Raw genomic sequence first — 24272 nt, 5'->3', positions numbered from 1 at the left:
TTTGTAAAATAGTTATATTCAAAATAGGTTTCAAAAAAAACCGTATTATTTTACATTTTGATTTTTATAATTAGGATGATATAAAAATTTTAAAATCAACAAAATTTTACTTATCAAAATTATTTTCTAAAATGATGTTGATATTTTTAATATTCTGCTCCATTCTTTCCAACTACTTTTGCCAAAACTACACAACAATCAGCGAACCTTTAGGTAAATATATTTAATTCTTAAATTTATATGATTTTGATTAAACAACATGATTTTTTCTTTTTATCCGTTAATACGCTAAATTCGTTCCGTTCAATTTGATTAATAACTGGATAAGGCCTCGTGTTCCACCAAGCAAATCACTTTTCAGATATAATTAAATGTTTTTCTAAATATGCCGATCAATGACATATGCTTACATTGACTAATGATTCATTCATTAAAATGATTTATAAGCATAGCTGAATATAAATAAGATAGTGGTGTCACGCCTATTTGGTTTTCCATATTTCTATAAATAAAACTCTGCATTTAATATAATTTTTTTATAGAATTTTCATGTAATTTATTTAAGCGGAAATATAAGTAACCAAGTGAAAAGGCGCATCGACCTAAATTATTTTTTTAATGTACGATAGATTATAATAGCTGTGTTAAAGTAATTTTATATGCATAATAGCCTTCAGATTGCACGTTTGATAATTTTTTAAAACTCAAATAAACAATAAATAATGCTATTACTAACATCGGCGTAAACAACCCCCACCAACGTTTGTTTTATAATACTTTTATATTGATATCTAAACCACCCGTTCTTCACCTAAACTTTGAAAAAGATTAATTCGCCCGCCCATCTCCACCCAAAATATGGGAAAAGGTCACTCTTTGTGGGTCTCTTTTTTATTCATTATAGTATCAGCTGGAATAGCTAATGATTTATTATAATGAAATGGATCTCTTAATATTGAGAATAAGATAAATATAACGTTCATAACCACTATATATAACCTAAAAAAAATAAATAACTTTCAAATAAAATCTTTCAAGATTGCCCTCTGCTAAAATGTAGTAAGGAATGTTCAAATGGTTATCAAGTCGATGAAAATGGATGTAGAACCTGCCGTTGCAGTTAATATACACCTATAATTATATAAAAATAAAGTATTTTGTTAAAATTAAGCCTGTTATATATGATCGTGTGAAAGTTAGATAATTATATTTATATATAGTCAGACAAATTTAAGATTTTGTAGCACATTTAAAAGAAATTTTGATATTATTGAACTTCAAAACTTTTAAAATCATTAAAATTTTATAAATTTATATAAATCTTCAAAGATTGCTTCCAGTTAGGTTGCAAAGAATGTATACATGGTAATAAAGTCGATGAAAACGGATGTAAAACTTGCCAATGCGGTAATATTTCATATTTTATTAGAATTATTTCATTGTAAAATCATCGATAATAAAACCTATTTGTTTGATTATCATGATGTTTGGTCAAAAATAATGTCAGCCTTAATAACCTTAAGATTTGCTCACTTCTTTATAGATTATAAATATAAAGCTTACTATACAGAATCTTGATAAAATTTGCATAAATCAAGTTATAAATATAAAAAATATTATAAAATAAATTTTTCAAGATTGTCCCCTTTTTAAATGTAGGGAGTGTGCTAATGGCAATCAAATCGATGAAAATGGATGTAGAACCTGCCGTTGCAGTTAATATACACCTATAATTATATAAAAATAAAGTATTTTGTTAAAATTAAGCCTGCTATATTAGATCGTGTGAAAGTTAGATAATTATATTTATATATAGTCAGACAAATTTAAGATTTTGTAGCACATTTAAAAGATATTTTGACATTATTGAACTTTAAAACTTTTAAAATCATTAAAATTTTATAAATTTATATAAATCTTAAAAGATTGCTTCCAGTTAGGTTGCAAAGAATGTATACATGGTAATAAAGTCGATGAAAACGGATGTAAAACTTGCCAATGCGGTAATATTTCATATTTTATTAGAATTATTTTATTGTAAAATCATCGATAATAAAACCTATTTGTTTGATTATCATGATGTTTGGTCAAAAATAATGTCAGCCTTAATAACCTTAAGATTTGCTCACCTCTTTATAAATTATAAATATAAAGCTTACTATACAGAATCTTGATAAAATTTGCATAAATCAAGTTATAAATATAAAAAATATTATATAATATATTTTTCAAGATTGTCCCCTTTTTAAATGTAAGGAGTGTGCTAATGGCAATCAAGTCGATCAAAATGGATGTAGAACCTGCCGTTGCAGTATATTAATTCTCATTTTTATTAAAATGTTATTTTTGGCTAAAATGATTATTATCAGTCTTCTTTATCTAGTTCTGTTGTCGTTCATTAAAGAATGATCAGAATTTTATTCATTCATTTGAGTTATTCCTCTATACTCTCGTGTATTAAGTGCCAAATCTCTCTATTTCTCACCTCTTTTCACCTTTCTAATTATCATCGATGCTTTTACTTTTTTTCTTCGATGCACCCCACTGTGGCTCTAACCATCTGAAATATCTTAATGTTTTCCTTTCCTTATCTTTTACCCCAGCTTTTACGAATTCAGTCGGGCTCTACGCAATCAATATTTTTTAGTAAATGCACCATATGTTGTATTATAATAAAACTATGAAAAACAATAGAAGAAGTTTAATAAAATATCGAGAAAAGTAGCAAAAAGAATCTAGTGGAGAGAATAAGGAATGTGAGTCATAGAACAAGCTATTAGATGGAAGAGATAAACACTTAAGTAGATAGAGTGATGCAGTAGCAGATGTTTGTTCATTAAAAAAAGAGATTTTCTTTGGGTTGTTTGGTCTAAAATAATTTTCGATTGTGATGATAGGTTTTAAATTTAACTTATTTTTTATAAATTATACATTATATGAATTTTTATCCTATTCACAAGATTGCCCTAAAATTAAACTAAAGTGTCCTTTTTGCCCAAATGGTTACCAATTGGATGATAATGGATGTATGACTTGCAAATGCGGTAAAAATTGAACTTTTATCATATTCTTCTTAATTTAAAAAAAAAAATTTTTTGTAAGTTGTTCAATTTTTTAATTTAGTAACGGGCTACAATTAATTGATAGAAATATGTATTATAGTATTTCAACCATTTTTATATTGATAAAATTTTATAGTAAAATAATATTTTACAAAATTCGGTGCAAATACAACAATTATATCGCTCAATGTTTCTTATACATCCCTTAATCTTTGCAAAAAACTTTTTTTCCCCATACCTGAAAGAAAACATTCTCAAAAATATATTTTTTTTCCCCCTTTCATAAACATACCCAAAAATATTTCTTTTTTATTCACCCCTTTCATATATATTCCTCAATCTTTTATTTTTTTATTTTCTCTAACCATTACATTTAGTAAAACAAATTTTCAACCTTTTTCAAACACCAACTAACCCCGGCAATCTTTATGCCAATTCTCCTTTTCATATTAAAATACCTTATCTTTACAACATCTTTATTCTCTGTAGATTATTTCTTACTCTCTGTCACATCCCCATTCACCACACAATTATTTTGACATTTCTTCCCTCTTTCACAAGTCTTTTCACTCAATTCACAACCTCACCTTATCCATACAATGGTACACTGTCCCGCATGCTCTGAAAACATAAAAATCATCAAACCCGGCCTCTTCACCAAACACAAATTTAATGGCATCGTTTGTCCTGAGCCCGGGAAGCGTCCTTCTCCTCCCTTTCTAAATCCCCTTTCCACTTTTTCTACTCACAGCCATTCTTCCACCTCATCCAATAACACCTACATACCAACCACATTAGACACATTTACTCCCTTCCAACCTACTCCTCGTGGCGACATCATCAACTTCTTAAAATCCGACAAACTTCCCATATCTCTAGAATTCCTAAAGGTTCCAGAGTACAAGTAGCCAAAGCCCTCTCCACATGCCTTCAATCATTATTAAATAATTTCTCCTCTCTCGATCATTGGCTTAAACTCTTCAAATTTTCCTTCAAGACTCTCCAACCTCCCAATCCAGAGATTCAGAAATCTTTCACAGCCACAATATCTTCTCATGAATCCAAAAAACTTTCCAGCCTACAATTAAAGGCAAAGTTAATTTCCAACAAAATTAACAACCTAAATATCAAATCCGCCCTTCGCTTAGTAGTATCTGATGATTCATTTGCTACTAGTAACGAAGAAAGTTTCAACAAACTCAAATTAAAGCACCCCTCCGGAGTTGATTTCATCCCAATATTTTTCCTACTGATTTCACCCCCGCCGAGGTGCGTAAATCTATTCTATCTTTCCCCGACTCTTCTCCCGGCTACGATGGGCTTCGTCCCATCTTCCTCCAGGATCTTACATCCCCCCTCATAGTCAGCCAGGTCCCAATTTTACAAAATTTAAATACATTTTGTAACAAAATAGCACACGGACTCGTTCCCGAGTCCATCAAATCACTCTTATTCGGTGCTAAACTAATCGCACTCGAAAAATTCAATTAGCATATCCGCCCAATAGCAATCGGAACCGTATTCCGCCATTTGTCGCTAAACTAATATCTTACAAAATTAAGGACAACGCAGCCTTAATTTTAGCACCTCACAAACTAGGAATCGGCATCCAAGGTGGCTGCGTAATAGCCACACACGCTACTCGTATCCATCTCCAAACAAATCCAAGTAACGAAATCCTCGTTAAAATTGATTTCTCTAACGCCTTCGACTCCATTCGCAGCTCTCACTTTCTCCCACAAATGTACCACTCATTCCCCACCTTTTCCCAATTCTTCCATTCCTGCTATTCAATGCCATCTCATCTCCAATTCAACAACTATTTACTTTCATCATCAGAAGGAATCCAACAAGGCGATCCTCTGGGTTCGATACTTTTCTGCATTGGAATCAACGAAATGGTCAAAAACATTTCTTCCGACTGCAATCTTCCACTGCATACTTGGTACATTGACGCCGGAATACTCTGCGATCCCGCTAACGAGGTTGCTAAGGCACTCACCATCATCAAAACGCATTCCCATACTATCGGTCTCTCACTCAACGAACAAAAAACTGCATTTCATTGCTCCATCCCATTCACCCACAACTTCCACACAACCGAACTCTCATCCCTTAGTCATCTCGGCTCTCCAGTCGGTGGTCTAGAATCCATCAATCACTTCTTCACTAATGTATCATCCAGCTTACTTCATTTCAAAAACATCTCTAAGTTTCTCCCACTCATCAAGCTTTTTTTCTCCTCAAATACTTTTACTACATTCCTAAAATTCTCTATGCCCTTCGATCCACCTCAATTCTCAAATTTCCCGACTCATTAAAATTATTTGAAATCTCCGTCAAATCTCTTGCTTAAGAGATCCTTAATCTTCGCTTTAACCATAATTCATGGTTACAAGCATCACTTCCATGCAAGCTCAAGGGTATCGGCTTAAGCTCACCTCTAACTCTTTCCATCAGTGGTTTCATCGCCTCTCGTCTTTCATCTGACTCACACATTAGCCAGCTTTCTAACTTCCCTGACCTCTTATTAGCTGAAGCCCAGACCATTTGGGACAATTCCGTTGTCCCAAATACTCCACGACCCTCCTCATGTTCACAGAGAGACTGGGATATTCCACTCAACGAAGGCTCCGTCGCTTACCTAAAATCGAGCTTTCACGACGACGATCTCACAGTTTTTCATCAATTGAACCAAGGATCCGGTTACGAGTTTCTGGTAACCATACCCTCCAACAACCTTGATTTGTTGCTCTCCACTGACGATCTAAGATTTGCTATTGGACTACGGCTCAATTGCAAAATTGTTCTTCCGTACCAATGCAAACATTGCGAAACCAGTGTCGACAGCAAGGGTAGACACTGCCTCCATTGTCGCTTTTGTCGTATCCGTTTTTCACGGCACACCAAATGTAACGACATCATATTACGCGCCCTCAAATCAGGAGGCATTCCATCTAGACTTGAACCAACTGGAATTTTTAGAACCGATGGGAAAAATCCTGATGGAATGTCTTTGATTCCTTGGTCAAGGGGTCAGCTCCTGGTTTGGGAATTAACCTGCATTGACCCAAATGCACCATCTAACCATAACGTCGATGCCCTCGCACGCGCAGAATCTCGGAACATAAAGTACAGTTCCTTAGACCCTTCTTTCTTCATACCCATCACCTGCTCCATTCTCACCACCTTCGGTAGCAAAGCTCAACGTTTTTTCAAGGAATTAGGCAAACGGATCCGCGAAAAACCGATCAGCCTAAGGAATCCCTCTTCTTACGCCAAAGACTTGCTACCGCCATCATTCGCTCTAACTATCTAAGCTTCATCTCTTCCATTGAATAACCTTCCATATTCTTAACTTCCTTTATTTTCATCCCCTATCCTTTCCCGTAAATTCTATTTCTACATTTTTCATCTTTATTTATTTTACCTTTTAAAAATTAATTATTTGCTACTACATTTTGACAACATATCATAACATATCATTAAATATTCATATAAAAAAGCTTATTTTAGGAAAACAATAGTTATTTGTTATTTATATCAGAGACCTGCAAAGTTACCATTTGCATCACACAGCCCTGGTCCTGATTTTTTTAAATATATTCTATTTATTTTTAATTTTTGTAGTTAATATGGCGATTTGAGATATTTCGTTTAAAATAAGCCGCGGGTTTAGGATAGGGCCTGCAGGTTTCTAATTTATATAGTTGTTTTATTGTTTGTATTTTTGGTTTTCATATAATATATAATTATCGGAGGAAGAAATAATAGAACTAGAACTAGTAACTTGGCGTGTAATTGAGGCAACTTCCATTTATTAGTTAAGGTCAAAATTATCGTGACGACTTTTAATCGTTATCATCCACAAAGGCACCCATCCATTTTATTTTGAATTTTGGTAAGGAAGAAAATTTAAATAACCTTAACTCTAACTAATAGCAGTATAGCAAATGTCTATCCTATCTAAAAAAGTTTCAATCAAAAGGCAATTTTCAGGATAATATCTTTTATTAAGGGGAGACCATGGTTATATAGCAGGTGTTTTGCTTTTTTGCGATAAAATTTTATTTTATATTATTAAACTAATTGTATCATTGATAGCCTCATCATTTAGCCTGAAAAATAAAAAAAATCAGGGCTACCTACCTTTTATATTGTGGGGGCGATTTAGGAATAAGCAACATTCGTTCTTTTTACTATTTACCAACGTAGCTCTGATTTTCAACGCATGTTTTTCATCGTTATTTGATTCTATGCCTTCTACTGGAAGCCTAGATAAAGTATCAGCTACTTTATTTTCTTTTCCTGGAACATATTCAATATCAAAATCATATGCGGACATTTTCCAAGCCCAACGCGTTAATCGACTATTGGATATTTTTGGTAGTTCCCGTTTATCACCAAATAATTTTTCCAAAGGTTTGTGATCTATTCGCAATATAAATTTTCGACCAAATATGAAAGGATGAAATTTCCATTCCAAACAAAAGTGCTCGTACCTCTTTTTCTATTGGTGCATAATTTTTCTCTTACTCCAATAATGTTCACGAGGCAAATGCGACAGGTCTGCTAATACCTTTTTTTACTAAATGACACAACACAGCTCCAAAACCAGTGTTGGAGGCGTCACATTCCAATATAATTGGCAAGTTTGGCGAATATGGAATTAGCGTTTTATTTGTTGACAAAAGCTGTTTTATTTTATCAAATACCTCTTGTTCCCTGTCCGACCAACCCCAGCAACATTTAATGCTTGTTAATTTATGCAGTGGAGCGGCAATTCCATGCAAATGTGGCAAAAATCTCTCGTGATAATTCACAAGTCCTAAAAAAGATCGTAATTGGTGTATATTATTAGGAATTGGTATCCTTCGAATAGCATCTATTTTTTCTTTCGCTGGGTGTATTCCATTTTTGTCATTACAAAACCTAGAAAAGAAACTGATTCATTTAAAAAGCGTATTTTGGCCCATTTTGCCTTCATACCCACCTGTTTTAATTTCATTAATCCTTTTTTTTACATTATTCAAATGTTCTACATCATTTTTCCCCGTTATGATAATATCGTCAAGATATACTCCGGTCATTTGGCAGTCTTGTAATAAATTATCCATATATCTTTGGAAAATGGTCGGCGCACTTGAAAGACCGAAAGGCATACATTGATATTGGAAATAACCAATATGGTTTGATATGGTTAAGTATTCTTTACTCTCTTTTGTTGGTAATTGTAAATATGCATCTTTCAAATCTATTACCGTAAAGTTTATTTGTTAGCTTAGATATTGAGCACTAAATCCCTATAAATTTCATAAAATTTTATAGTATATATTTTTCTCAAAACAAAAAATAATAAATAAAAACGTTTTTAGTTTTAGCCAGCTTATAATCGGCTAAAATGGCTAAAAATAAACTTTACTACACAATTTTTTTATCTTTTTTTTTTATCCAAAAAAATATACCATATTTAGTTTGCAAACAATTTTTTGAATTGTATAATATAAAATACAGTAAAACTTGTTTAGCATGGACACCTGAAATATCTTGATTCTTTGAACAGTTTCCTAATTTATTAAAACCTTTTTATTTTCTAATATTAATTAATAAGAATTTTGTTGGGATTCAAAATTTTGGTCATATTAGTGAATTGCCCTAATTATTAAGAGCTCAAATTAGGCAAGTTTTACTGTATAAATATTTATCATATAAAAAGGTTATATATAATATTTTGATAATAATTATATCCTAATATATATATTTTTAGTTTGTTTCCCATTCCCTTGTGCTTTTCCTTGCCAAAATGGAGTTGAAATGGATAAATACGGCTGCCCAACTTGTCAATGCAGTAAGCAAATTTTTTCTTATATACACTATACAGTATAAACCTCTTTAATTTGGGTACCTCTAGGACCAAGATTTTTGTCCAATAGATAGTAATCTATCAGGTCATTTTCTAATATATAGTAGTTAATAGGAAATTGATTGGGACAAATTTTGGTAAAATTAGGTTGTTGACCGAATTATCAAGAAACAAAATTAGAAAAGTTTTACTGCAACTCTTATTTTATTTTTTTGCCGAAATGTTACTACTCTACCGATTGAAATGATTGTAATTTATTATATTATTAATTGGTGATATAAAATAATATTTAGTATGTCCCCTGAGAAAGTGCAAGCCTTGTCCTAACGGTTATAAATTTGATGAACAAGGTTGTCAAACATGTGATTGCGGTATATTTGATTAATTTATCAAAAAAAAATTATTAATAAATTTAATACTAGTTACTGTGATAATAAATGTAATTAAATATATATTTAATATGAGATAGGAATAAATATTAACAAATATAAATTAATAAGTACTGTGTATATTTAATTCAAAACATTTCCATATTTATTAATTTATTTGAAAATAAAATTATTTGACATGTAAAAAGTTGTTAAAATAACATATTTATATATTCTTATCAATTTTTACAAGTTAAAATTCTTATTTACAAACGAATTAAAAAATATTGAAATGTTTTAAATTAAATCTGCACAACACTCTAAACAAAAATATTTTTGAAAAATATATCCGGCATCTGCATTTTTTGGCTTGGGGGGGGATTTGCCCCTCCCCGCTGCGTACGCCAATGAGTTACACCAATAGAATGAGTAGTAAATTTAACAAAATTTAGAAATATAAAAAAATGATTGTTGATAAACACTTCCCAGTTTCTGAGCAATAATTGTAATTATATAATTGAGTATTTCTAATTAATAAATAAATATATATTAGCGGCAATGTGTTCTCTCCGGCAATGTTTTATTTTTTCAACTCTAAATCATTTTTTGAGTGCCTTTTTTAAATTTAAAAATCTAATTTTACCGAAAAAAAAATATAGTCCAACATGTTTGAAATACCTACCATATGAATTTCAGATAGTTTTATCATGAACAATGAACAACTAAATTTAATATAATTCATATTACCGGAAAAAACACATTGACGGTAACATATATTTTTATAAGGATAAACTGTATGATCTGTCTAATTTTGATATCGTCGGGATCACGGTTTGCCAAGCTTAGAGAGTCTCACAATCAAAACATTTTATTTTCCAGTATTAGTTAACAAGAATTTTATTTAGACCCATAATTTTGGTCAAATTAGTGAATTGCCCTAATTTATTAAAAAACTCAAATTAGGTAAGTTTTATTGTATATGTCGTAATTTTTTAAGAGATCAGAACTATCCGGGAGGTGGTTGACTGAATCATCAAGAGCCAAAATCACTGTAACATTTTTTCCCGAAATGTTACAACTCTACCGATTGTGTATTGATATTTATTATATTATTAATTGGTGATATAAAATAATATTTAGTATGTCCCCTGAAAAAGTGCAAGCCATGTCCTAACGGTTACAAATTTGATAAACAAGGTTGTCAAACATGTGATTGCGGTATATTTGATTAAATTCTCAAAAAACTGTTACTCATAAATAAATTCCATACTTGTTACACAAAAATCTAGAATGGGTAATAATAATTTGGCCAAAATCTAGAAATGTAAAAAAAATAATATTGTTGATAAAAACTTCTCCAGTTTCCGAGCAAATTAATTAAATAATTGAGTATATTTAATTAATAAATAAATATATGTTAGCTGTAATGTTTTTTTTCCGGCAATATTTTATTTTTTTCAACTATAAATCCTTTTCGAGTGCGTTTTTTTTTAATTTAAAAATCAGATTTTACTTGAAATGTAGTTCATCATGTTTGAAATACCTACCGTATGAATTTCAGTTAACTTTGTCATAAACTTTTAAACTTAATATATTAGTTTTTCCATAGATTTTTCACATAAATTATAAATGATTCAAGTTAACTGTAAAATTTTCTACAATTCATGACAGGCATTCCAAAACATGCTGAAATACATTTCCGGTAAAATCAGACTTTTAAATTTAAAAAAACGCAGATGGTCATAGATGGCAGAATATCTATTATCGAAATCTCGAGATTTAGACAATATTTTTCTAGCTAAAATATTGAGTTAGCCGGTTTAAAAAATAGAGCTATATAAAAATATTATGAATCAAAATAATTTTAGTAAAACATAATTGTATTCCCTATAAAGGAACAATAGTTAAATTTAAAATAGTAGTATTTTCTACCTAAGGAATAAAAACTCCCTAGAGTCAATTGTTCTTAATTTGACTTTGTGAGCTAATTTTTTTTTTAAACCGAAGGTGATAGGAACAAACTGTCCAATGGTAGAAGTTGCAATTGGTGAGAATATAAAATTGCTGAGGTTTTTATATTTGTAATTTTTTTTAGTTTGCTAGATTAAGAAAGTTACTATTGTGGGGAAGGATGAGATACAGTGTTGTGATGATTTAATGAAACATATTGACGATTAAATTAAAACCCATCCATATAAAATTATACTCTTTGCAAAAATAATTAAAATAACTAAAGGAATAATAAAAGAAATTTCAGTAATGCTTTGTTTATATTTTAATTATTTTTGCAAAGATTATAATTTGGATGGTTTTAATTTAATAACACTGTATGTGTATAATCACAAATGAAGGATTTATCTATGGCCCAGAGGATAGTGGTCAGGCAGTCATATCTAAGAATCACTTGTTAAAAGATTGCAAGGTTATATAATATTAGGTTTACGAGAAGGAGGCTTAATAATCGTTGATGCCAGTCTTGGCAATTGATTTTAAAAAAATCGACTGTATTAAATTTAATATATACTAAATGTTTCATATATTTATATTTATTCTCATATATTTAATAAATGGATCATAACACAGGCCTAGTAGGACAAAACATATATTTTCTTTAACCAGTGTATCACTGGCCGGCTAACTCCGAGAAATAATTTCGGACTCTTTTACATTTTGAATTCTATTTCTTATTTTTTTTTGCTAAAATGTTACTTTTACCAATTTATTTGATAAAATTTTATTTTACATTCGTGTGGCATATGAAATATATAGAATGTCCTCTAAGAAAATGCAAGGTATGTCCTAAAGGCTACCAATTTGACCAACAGGGCTGTCAAACATGCGATTGCGGTAAATATTTTAACAAATTTTCTTTATTAAAATGTTGAAATATACTTTTATAGCAAAATATATTTTTCCGTTTAAATTATAATCTACCTTGTTTTTGTTTTTTGTAGTTTGTAGCGCACCCAGATGTTCTAACAAATGCGAAAATGGATTTGAAAATGATAAGTATGGATGTGCAACTTGTAAATGCAGTTAAGCAAAAATATTTGAAAATAGTTTTTTTTTGCCTAAATGCCGTTTTTGTGGACCGATTCAATCGATAATGATTTATCTATAACGAATGGTTTAAAAAAATGTTTCATTTTAAAATCTTTAATATAACTTCAAAATTCGTTAATTGATGCAATCTATTATTTTATTAAATAACATCGAACTTAATTATACCCTAAAATTATTTAGAAATGGATTGTTTTATTTTTTTTAAAAAAATTGTGATTTATAATGCTAAAATTTAAAATAAAAAATGACTCATAACCCACATTCTTCTTTTAAAAGTGGAACATCCTTTGAGATCTATTATTCATCAAATAGCAATTACTGAATTATATCAAAAATATATAAATATGATTCAGTTTTTTAATAACTAATTTAAGAGAAAGCTAAAATAGAGATATTATTTTAAATATGTAATATACAACAGACATCATTATATATTTTTTTATCGAATTCGCTCGCAACGTATGTTTTTCAAATTTCATCATAGCGTTATCATACCTATTTATTGGCTTTATTTTGTAATAACGCAACGCTTGAATATAACGCGTTTACTATAAATGTAGCCTTAGAATCGACCCTTCCCTTTATCTTGTGCAACAATCAATCTCTTCTTTCCTCTGATATCATTAGCGTGATTTTTCTGGCGAAATGAAAGGTCACATTTCGTTAATTTTTTGTTTCAAGTTCATTTAGAAATTTGAAAAGGTCTTAACCTATTATTTTTTTCTATTTATATTTTCTTTCAGACTTTAATTCTTTTCATACATGATGGATTTAGATTAGAGTGAATTAAGATGCTATTAAACCAGATAAATCTTTGGTAAAATACTTTTAAAGCCCGTTGAACTGCATAAATATTTTTCCCTTGGCGAATTCACGATTTAAACTAAGTGCGATCACATTCTTCATGCCATATATAATTTTAGAATCAATCCTCTTTCAACAACATTTTCAATATGCAAAATTAATCTTGTTGCTAATGAAACGTAGGGAAAATATTATAAAAAAAAGACTAGCTTCCGGCTATAGTCCAACAATTGATAGAAATTCCATAACAATTTAAATTATATAGGGATTAAATATAAATTTATAAGTTATTTGAAAGCTGCAAAATAAGAACGTATATCCTTGTACGGGCAAATCATAGGTTGTTCTAACTAAACCCGGTTGACGTTGGGCAGATTTTCATTCGGGCTTGAAATGATCGAACCTTGATCTTTGAATTTTAATTTTGGCCCGGATCCGAACTTGTCAAAATTTTAACTTAATCTGCCTATATATTTTTCCGATTTTATTAAAGCAACTTATTTAAAAGATCCGATATATATTTCAAAAATATTGGATCTGCCCTTCCGATTATAATTAATTCACTCAGTTCTGGATATATTTTAATTTTATGTATAATTTTTAATTTTTAGACCCGGTCGTTTGCTACTGGAAAAGAAAATGATCAAATTTATTTAAACAAATTATATGTATTAATGATTTATAAAGAAATATAAAGTTTTTAATTTTCATTCATTGTTTATAATACAGTTACAATAAAGTTTTTATTTTTAATATTGGGTCAAACTTTTTAAATAAATTTATAATGACAAAAGAATCCTTAAGCGCAAAATTTGAATTTTAAGCCAACTAATCCATTCCTGCTTTTTTTTTAAAAAAAAATACCTTATCATTTAAAAAAAAATAATAATCAGTTTATCGTTCCACTGTTTGTAAGCGTCAAAAATAGTCGAAAAGATAGATAACCCATATATAATTTATGAAGTTTATTCGATGTTATTAATTGACTTATTCCCAGAAGACCCGATCAGCAAATACTTTTATCCCCCATTTGTGTGGTTTCGAATTTGATATGTTGCCGCATTTTGACCGCCTTTTGTATGGAGTATTAAATTCATCGACGTCTAGTTTACTTTTTAAAATTTTCTCTCAGAGCACAAACGGTTTGATATATTTATTGCCTCGGTTCGACATATATTTATCATTTATATGAAAATGGGTAGTGTTGTTAAACGGCTCGATTTGAAGCTATTTTTAAAAACTAAATATTTTATTTAGAACCATATTACGCAAGCCTAGAGATTTTAGTCATATATGGCTGAAAGGTTTAATCATCTATTAGTAAATTTTTGAGACTTAGGCAATATTTTTTGGTTTTAGCCTTTTTAAAAATCGACTCAAATCGAGCCATTTAACAACACTTTTAAAATAGAGCGGGAAAAAAAAAGAAAATAATACAAGATTTCACGAAGAAAATAAAGTACATTGTGTGATATGTAAATGTTTTAAACATGAAAATTTAAAAGAATCTGTATCTGTATCTTTTTAAAGAAAATGAAAAAGATACAAGATTCTTTTCAAAATAAAGGATCTTAAATACAGATATTAGTATCTATTAAAAAATTTAATAAGATACTGAGTACAAGATACAAAAGGATCTTGTATTTTAGATACAAGTATTCGTGGTACTGCCCAACTCTGGGTACTATATATTATACTTTATTAATATATTATATAAAAATATTAAAATTTAGGCGAAAAAGAGGTAAATTTGTGAATCACACCTCATAAGATATTCTTAATTTCTGATTCATCTAACATCAAATAAGGTATGATGACCCGTCTTTCTTGAAGGGCAAAATGAAAAATATATAACTAAGAGTACCAGAGCTCCCTCCCGTTAGTCAGCATTGCCGAGTCCGTCAAAAATGATGGAGAATGAGAATTTTCTCCTTACTCTTTTATGATAGTTGTTACCTGTTATTTGAAAATAATATCCAATTTTTATTCTTTATAACCCCCTCCCACCTTCAGGTAGGCTCAAATTATTAAAACTAAGTTTAAATGCTATGTTTTGAGTCAAAATATATTTAAAGCTTTTACTTGATACCCATATCAATATTATTTTTAAAATATTACTGATCATCTATGTCTATTATTTAATATTGAAAAAATTCCCAAGCAAGGCCATAATAATTTTGAAAAAATTTCCCCAATCCCAACCAAAGATTATAATAATTTTGGTAGTTGAGAACTGGAATAAAATATTTTAAAAAATCATAATGAATTTTAAAATACAATCAAAATCAGATTTTATGCCTTGGTTTATTTGTTTTAGGTCAATGTCTGATCCATAGTTAATAATAAAAAAAATTCCCAAGCGTCCAAGCTGATAAAAATTTGAAAATTTTCCCAAACGTACCCAATATAATTTATAAAAATATTTTGCAAGCCCAGCCCGACCCTAATTTAAAAAAAATTTTCTCAAACCTTGCCAACCGATAATAATTTTGAAATTGTTTTCCTAAGCCTGGAACTTCCAATAAAAAAGATAAATATTGATATATTTAAATTACTTATCATAATATAATTTCATTATAAGAAGAATTGTATTACAAAATTTAGTTTTCTTTTTTTTTAACAAAAACAAAAATTTAACATTAGAAGTATATAGTCTCCTTCGATTTATATAACATTATAAGATGATAAGAAAGTTGATATCAAAAATAAAAATTAACATTAAGATGATAGGAAAGTTCCAAAAATAAAAATTAACATTAAGGTTATACGAAACCGTTCATTTATTGATTACGACGATTATATATATTAGATATGCGTATATTATTTATAGTAAATATTGCGGAGACGAATCGTTCTATGGTTGTCCTGGCATAATTTTTCGGAATTCATATGGTAAGTCATCACAGATTGAGATTATAGACTGGACAATTAGGAAAGTAATGATTGGGTAGCTTGACTTATATTAAAACAGTCGTGGAGACCTCGTTTAGATTGTCGGCAGCTTGATCGTGAGGAGCACTGAATATGATGTCCCCTCTCTCTCGCAAAGCCCGATACGCGATGGCCCATTGGAGAGATTCTCGTCGGTGGATACTTAAATAGATATTTTTCTAGATAGATGTAAAGGATTCGAATCCAATTTTCCGCGGTATTTGCGTTAGTATGATTTCCAGCAAGAAAGAAAGCGAGGAGAGGAGAGGAAAAAGAAGGAAGGGATGCTGACTTAGGTCACAATGCTTTAACTTTTTATCTATTGAACTAATTTCTCTCAAAATTGGTCAAAATGTGAAAAGATTAAATAAGTAAGCCCCAAGTTTCCCCAGGCGAGGTCGATTCGTGCTTGACTTTATAATTATAAATTCCATCTTTATAAATATCAATTTTTTTTAAAAAATAAATAATTTCGTTAAAATTGCAATTAATATCAGGTTCTCTCCTTAAACCAATTTTATTTTAATTCTTCAAATAGTAGAGGCATCGTTATAAGACCTCAAAATAACTCCGTCAAACATAAACTTAATCAATAATTTTCTATTTAGAAAGCTAAATTTAAGAAGATAGAGGAGCATGTTTTATTGATAAACTATTCTTTTTTTTAAAGTTATATGTTTTAAAGGATTCAAACGCAACGAATATCGGTTCAGTATCCGATAAAAATAAAGATTTATCAAACTTCGGTTTGTTAAAATTCATAATATCGGTTCGGTTTGCACTTTAAAAACCGGTTCTAACCTCTTTACATGCAAACTTATTATAATTATGTAGAGAAAAAAATGTTAACATTTAAAAATAATATTGATTCCGTCAAATAATATCCATAAGGATAAAGAATAAACTATATTTGAGAACACTTTTATACGTTAACTCGGGTAGTTGCTGTCAATTAGCAATATATAAAAATATATAAAAAATAGTTACTGATACTTATCATCAATCAATAAAAATTTATTATTATAATCGTTTAAAGAGTTCATCGAAAGATTCAAACTGGTTCACCGATATTTTTAAAGGTTCGGGTGATAAAATTTGATTAAGGTTCTGATCATTTTTTATTTTATTCATTTTCAAAATACCAAAAAAAGAGGAACCGAAACCGCTTAGAAATTTTGTACAAGAGGCTGTAAGCATCTCCTATTTGTCCATGATTATATATAGCATTATTTATCGTCTTCCGCAATAATATCGTAGTATTCCTCTGCGGATATAATAACTTTAATGGTTAATTTGATTTAGGAATACAGATAAATCATTAAATCCTATCCATAAAATTTGCAAAAGAAAGAAATCTCATTGCCTTCTTTGGATTCTTTTTATTTAACTAATAAAACATTTTATTTAAAACCTTTAATTTAATATTATTTTTCTAAAAAATGCTTTATTTTTAAAGTAACCATAAAGCCCTTCGTCACATTTTTAAAATGGGAGAATTACAAGAACGTTACACTTTATGTAGCGTAGCGCTAACTGTAACATAATGTTGTTGGTAACTTTTGCCCAGCCTTGATAGGAATAGAAATTACTTTCATTAGAGTTTTGGAAAAGAATTTTAAAAAAATCTTCTTATAACCTTTGGTATGATATGTTATCGGGTTATATTTATTTATCTTTTACATCCTGGTTTTGTCAACAAAAAATAACATATCAATTTTTTTTTTGATTTTTATAACAAGATATTAAATAATTTTTTAAAAAATTAAATTTATCTAAAAATCCAGATAATTAGTTCAAAATTCTCATTTCTTAAACAAAAAATTGAATTATAATCTATGATGATCAAATTTATTATTTTCTGTTCCTTTATTTCAAGCTACTTGGGCAAGCAGAACAATCTAACGATCCTAAAAAATTGGAGTAAATATGTTTAATTCTTTATTTATTTATTTATTTCTTTCTTTCTTTCTTTCTTTCTTTCTTTCTTTCTTTCTTTCTTTCTTTCTTTCTTTCTTTCTTTCTTTCTTTCTTTCTTTCTTTCTTTCTTTCTTTCTTTCTTTCTTTCTTTCTTTCTTTCTTTCTTTCTTTAACTTTCAAAAATTAAATATAATTATAAAAATATTTTTAATTTGCAAAAAAGATTATTTATATTCAAAATGAATCCTCATTTTGTAATGGCTTAGTAGTTCAGAAATATATATCTCGATTAAGGCGCAAAAATCTGGTTTGCTTCCCAGAGTTTTCTAAACTAACTCTTGGACCGGCCAGAAGGGTTATGTTTCTAGATACAAAAAATCTTATGCAGTAACATTTTTATAAAATGTATTTATCTAAAGATTTTATGCTGTGACAATTTTATACATATTGATGCAATTTTATTCTGCGATTTTTTATCATGTAATTTTTAAAAAAAATATACTACTATTGTATATTAAATTTATTATTTTTCGATTCTTTCCATTTCAAGGTAAGCGTTATTTAACACAATTAATTAAGAAAATATGGTAAATATGGTGGTAATAATAGAATAATTGTACATTATAGGTGATTAATATTAGTGATATGCTGATGAAAAACAATCAACATAGTAAATTTTTTATAAACTTTACCTGATTATAATAAAAATATATATCTTGATTCTATTTTTAAAAAAATATTTGTATCAAGATACATTTTTAGGCCCCCATATCTCAATATTTATCAAGATTGAAAAGTATTTAATCTAATCATTGGTAATGTTGTGAGTAATATTTTTACAATTAACTAGTCATCTTTAATTTCGTTTTGAAATAATTATTTAATAAGAATTTTTACATATAAAATCTAAATCATTTATAATCCTCACAATAAATGGGGGGTGGGGGGGGGGTCCAACATAAATAAAATAATTCAAAATTGAAAGTTCTAAGTAATAATAATATCTTTTTATAATATAAGTTGTATAAATAAAACAATCAAATGTTCTCAAACTTAATTAGTGCTAATTTATTTACCATGCCTTTCAAAAGGTTTGAGATAAATCTATCCGCGGACCATTAATTTTATTTTCTAGATTTTTCTACTTCCCCTAGAGATCAAGGCTATTTAACAAACCCAATGATAATATTCGTAAAATGATGTGATTTTTATTCTACTATAATAAGACCTTGATGAAAAAGCATAGGCGGGGTAGCATAAAATATCCTTACTATAATAAATCTTCCAAACCATTTCAAAGTTCAAAAATCATTAAATAAATTTATTAAGGTTTTAAAATAAAAAATTTATAGTTCTATCTTTGAGCAATCTATTTTAAAATTTTTTTTAATTTGGTTTTAAATCAAAATAAAGTAGTCACTATTAGCAATTATCGCGGCATTACTCTCACTGTGTTAATATCTTCGCGATATAAGATTCATGAAATGGTTTTCGTTATATTAATTACGATTTGGGTTCAGGTATAATGACTTCGTTTAAATTTTTTCCATTATTAACTCTTGTTATTTCGCCCTAAAGAGTTCGCTGTAAGGGTTTCGTTATAAAAATTTGAGGGCTTTATTCATGGGGGAATAGTAATCGCAAGTAGATTTGTGATTAGGTTTCACCATAAATTTAATTTGCTATAATTAACATTCGCGATAAAAGTTTTCGCGGTAAAATTTTTACGGAATTGGCATATAACCTAATAATGACTATTTTTTAATTTATTTCTAAATATTAACCGATTAACTTTCTGAAGGATTTAATTTCTAGAGTTATTCTTCCGTTTTTTTGTTTTTAAGATATTTTTTTTCCGTATCTTTATTATATAGTTTTATTTTTATGAAATCTTTTTTTAAGGTTTATTATCCCTCAGTATTTTTCTCTTTTACCCAATAAGACAAACATACCCTTTTTAAAAAATCATAATATTGAATTACAGAAATGTATTAATATGTGTTAAATCTAGAAACGATTTTTTTTATTTTACCATTATATTTTTCATCAATTTTTTTCCCCGTTATAAAAGTAAACATTGTTTAATTTTGAGTGTAGTTAATTAATTTTCTATCGAATCAAAAATTAACCTTGTCCTTGAAAAAAACCTAGATTTGTACCCGAAGTATTTACACGCGAAGTAAATTATATAAATTTGTAGAATGTTGGAAGTACAAAAAGAAGGATATATTTTATATATCGGTTACACAAAACAAATAAATAAAAAAAATTTTACGAATATTTCTCATATAACCTTCACAACATGAATAGATGTAAATTAAGCCATAACTTTGAAGAAGAATAAAAATAAAATGTTAAAGAAAATCTTAAAAATTGCCCTCTTCTATAATGTAATTAGTTAGGGGGGAATTAAATCGTTTAAAAGGATATAGACTCTGTCGTTGCAGTTATTGATATCTTTATTCAAATTTTAATTGGTTGTATTGATAATGTAGAGCATAATATTTTTTCCTTCTTTAATATTAATCTGTTATAACAGTTATAAAATACTTTTATTTGATAATTCTTGTTTTCAAAGATCTTTTCAACTAAATAGCCTCAAATTTATACATTTATAAAATTGTTTATAGAATGGATCCAAATTAAAGTAATTTCTTAAAAGATCAGAACATAAACAAAATACAAATGATAAATCAAATGTAATATTTATAATCAAATTCCAATTTTTTTTTAGTCGGACACGGACTAGAACTAAAAATATGTATCGGATGGGCTCGGACACGAAATTTTTTAAAATGCGAGCTCGGCCCGCTAATAAATTACTTTGCAGGTTCTAATGTGTATGAAGTTCATATAACTGAAAATATGATTCAATATCTCATTGAGACAACGATATATTATCATGAAAATAATTAAGTATAATCTAATGAATATATTTTAAATCATATTCCATTTACAAAAATATACTAAATTAACTACATTTGAAATTTTAGTTATAATCAATTTTTTTTCCAAATCAACTTTTGACACGCTATTTTGGTTTTCCATATAATTTTTTTTATAATTATAATTAAAACTCTGATTTAAAACTAAATAACTGGGTTTGGTATGAAAATAATTGAACCTGCAAGTCACTAGTTTAGACGACTTAGTTAATCTATTAAAAATTTATCGTTTTACATCATATTATTCAAATGGTAAGTTCTTCCAGCGAATGGCTATACAAACTGAAAATGATTATAGAAAATTAATGAATAAAGTTAGAAGATGTGAGCTTAGTTTAGAAATGCATTTGTATACATTTATTTTTAGTCAATTATAGAAATTTCAAATGCTAATTAAGGTGGAGATTATTCTTTTTTTCCTAAAATGTGTAATGTATCTAAAATTATGTTTTCGATGTATCACATTGACCTACATCCACTGAAAACTAAAAAAAATATATTGTAAAGCAGTTTGCAATGTTATCCATATGATTCCAGATGGAATAGGTTATATGATTCATTAAATGGTCTTTTAACTTGTGGCAGATAATAAGATAAATATAACTTTCATATTATTATAATCAGCACTATATGTATAACTTTTAAAAAAAATTTACTTTTAAATAAAATCTTTCAAGATTGCCCTCTGATAAGATGTAATACGGTCTGTCCTAATGGTCATCAAATCGATAAAAATGGATGTAGAATTTGCCGCTGCAGTAATTTATATCTTGCTAAAATTACAATTTTTTAAAATTGCTCTTTTTTGTTAAAAATAGCTTATTTATTTGATTTGAACATATTTTAATTTTATGTATAATTTTTATTTTTAGACCCGGTCGTTTGCTACTGGAAAAGAAAATGATCAAATTTATTTAAACAAATTATGTATTAATGATTTATAAAGAAATATAAAGTTTTTAATTTTCATTCATTGTTTATAATACAGTTACAATAAAGTTTTTATCTTTAATATATTTTTTGTATCGTATCTACTGAGTAAAACTTTTTAAATAAATTTATAATGACAAAAAAATCCTTAAGCGCAAAATTTGAATTTTAAGCCAACTAATCCATTCCTGCTTTTTTTTAAAAAAAATACCTTATCATTTAAAAAAAATAATAATCAGTTTATCGTTACACTGTTTGTAAGCGTCAAAAATAGTCGGAAAGATGAATAACCCATATATAATTTATGAAGTTTATTCGATGTTATTAATTGACTAATTCCCAGAAGACCCGATCAGCAAATACTCTTATCCCACATTTGTGTGGTTTAGAATTTGATATATTGCCGCATTTTGACCGCCTTTTGTATGGAGTATTAAATTCATCGACGTCTAGTTTACTTTTTAAAATTTTCTCTCAGAGCACAAATGGTTTGATACATTTATTGCCTCGGTTCGACATATCTTTATCATTTATATGAAAATGGGTAGTGTTGTTAAACGGCTCGATTTGAAGCTATTTTTAAAAACTAAATATTTTATTTAGAACCATATTACGCAAGCCTAGAGATTTAAGTCATATATGGCAGAAAGGTTTAATCATCTATTATTTAATTTTTGAGACTTAGGCAATATTTTTTGGTTTTAGCCTTTTTAAAAATCGACTCAAATCGAGCCATTTGACAACACTAATAATGGGTATTAAATGAAATATAATTTATATATATTTTGATTGTATTGATAATTATCTTGGGCTGGTTTAGGGCTTGGAGGGTCAAGAATATTCTCATCAAGACATTATATATGGGTATTAAATAGAAGCTTATTAAAATATTTTGACTAAAATAATAGGATTCAGTCTTTGTCTTAATGGGATTGGATTTGTTTAGATGGGAGACGGGGAGTTAAAATAATAATTTTGATATGGACATCAAATAAGTTATTAAAATATCTTTTATAATGATTATTCTCTGGATTAGCCGGTCTAGATGTTGGGGGTCAGGATTATTTTTAAAACATTCACTCTTGGTTTTAATGAGTTGGACTTGATTTAGAGGGAAGGGAATAATAAAAATTTGATAAGTGTATCAAATGAAAGATAATTATTTTATATTTTGATTGTGATGATAATTAACACTCATACTGGGCGGATCTAAGTATTGAAGGGGGGTGAAGTAAAAGTGTATAGTAAAGTTTAAAAAAATTCGATCAAACTTAGAAAAAAATTTGAAGATAACAAAGTCTGTTTTGTTTAATATATTCTTTAATAAAATATAAAATTTTGCTTAGAAATATTAATGACGCCTTTTAAAATAATGATTATTTTTAAAATGCGACTTTTTTTTATGCTATCAAGGTATATAAGCAGGGTTGCCAGGTCAAAATTTTCAAATTGTGGGAGAAATTAGGTATTTTGTGGGAGAAATATAAAAATTGTGGGAGAAATTGCTAAAAAAATTTTTTTGGATTTAGAATTGACTTAGTTATCCACTTATTATTTTTTATAAATATAAAATCTAATCTATTTTCCAAAATAAAATAGGTAATTATTTTTCAAAATAAAATAGCTAACTTTTTTTAAAATAAAATAGTTAACTTTTTTTCAAAATAAAATAGCCAACTATTTTTCAAAATAAAATAGCCAACTATTTTTCAAAATAAAATAGCCAACTATTTTTCAAAATAAAATATCCAACTCTTTTTCAAAATAAAATAGCCTAACTATTTTTCAAAATAAAATATCCAACTCTTTTTCAAAATAAAATAGTTAACTATTTTCCAAAATAAAATACCCAACTATTTTTCAAAATAGGTAATTACTGTACGACACAAAATTTCTTAGAGTACTATCTTTATTATTAAAAAAACATTGATTTATTATAATATATTAATTTTGTTTAAAAATAATAACCAACGATCTTTTTTAAATACAAAAGAATGTAAACAAGATAAAATTTTATAAAAAATTGTAATTTTACAATGTAAAAAAATAAATGGGGGAAGGGAATATGATATTTTGAGGTATCAAAAATCTTCAAAGCATAAATCAGTACAGGGCATTCTATCAACATCTATTTCAAAACAAAAATATTCTTCAAAAATAAGAAATAATATAGATGCAACTACAGTTGCGGAAATGGTAAATACCTATCATGCAGTACAACATTCAGAGAGTTACTCAACATCTCAATGTTGGTAGAATCTTTCCCCATAATATTTAACGACTAATATAAATGAATAGAATACTTTGTAGAACACAAAATGAGCAAGGCTATCAACAATGTTTTAGGATATAAATCCAGAAGGTCAATTCTTGACGATTTGAAAGATGT

The 24272-nt window shown here is 28.2% G+C and overlaps 1 protein-coding gene across 3 annotated transcripts; it reads left to right on the top strand.

Moving 5' to 3' along the window:
- The first annotated feature begins 14 nt into the window (after window positions 1-14).
- On the top strand, window positions 15-21969 carry LOC135929468 (antistasin-like). 3 transcript variants are annotated; one of them, XM_065466071.1, is made up of 12 exons: window positions 15-213; window positions 1039-1119; window positions 1330-1407; window positions 1638-1715; window positions 1926-2003; window positions 2234-2311; window positions 2961-3044; window positions 8830-8910; window positions 10434-10511; window positions 12063-12140; window positions 12248-12328; window positions 21826-21969. In XM_065466071.1, the coding sequence occupies exons 1-12, from the start codon at window positions 132-134 to the stop codon at window positions 21855-21857; spliced, it is 909 nt and encodes a 302-aa protein (XP_065322143.1). In that variant the 5' UTR covers window positions 15-131; the 3' UTR covers window positions 21858-21969. The 3 variants fall into 3 exon arrangements, with proteins under 3 accessions (XP_065322143.1, XP_065322142.1, XP_065322144.1); XM_065466070.1 differs by lacking the exon at window positions 21826-21969 and adding an exon at window positions 13772-13916 and having other exon boundaries at window positions 20-213; XM_065466072.1 differs by lacking the exons at window positions 1926-2003; window positions 2234-2311; window positions 21826-21969 and adding an exon at window positions 13772-13916 and having other exon boundaries at window positions 21-213.
- Window positions 21970-24272: the final 2303 nt, after the last annotated feature.

The sequence above is a fragment of the Gordionus sp. m RMFG-2023 genome, chromosome 5, assembly GCF_954871325.1.
Source record: "Gordionus sp. m RMFG-2023 chromosome 5, tfGorSpeb1-WG-v2, whole genome shotgun sequence".
In the NCBI taxonomy this organism is placed as follows: domain Eukaryota; kingdom Metazoa; phylum Nematomorpha; class Gordioida; order Chordodea; family Parachordodidae; genus Gordionus; species Gordionus sp. m RMFG-2023.
The sequence above is the reverse complement of the archived record's forward strand: the minus strand, read 5'-3'. Positions and strand labels throughout refer to the sequence as shown.

Coding starts and splice junctions, on each gene's coding strand:
- LOC135929468 (XM_065466071.1), top strand. CDS start 132: ATGATGTTGATATTTTTAATATTCTGCTCCATTCTTTCCAACTACTTT. Junction 1,716..1,925: donor ATGTAGAACCTGCCGTTGCA/GTTAATATACAC, acceptor AAATCTTAAAAG/ATTGCTTCCAGTTAGGTTGC. Junction 3,045..8,829: donor ATGTATGACTTGCAAATGCG/GTAAAAATTGAA, acceptor ATATATTTTTAG/TTTGTTTCCCATTCCCTTGT.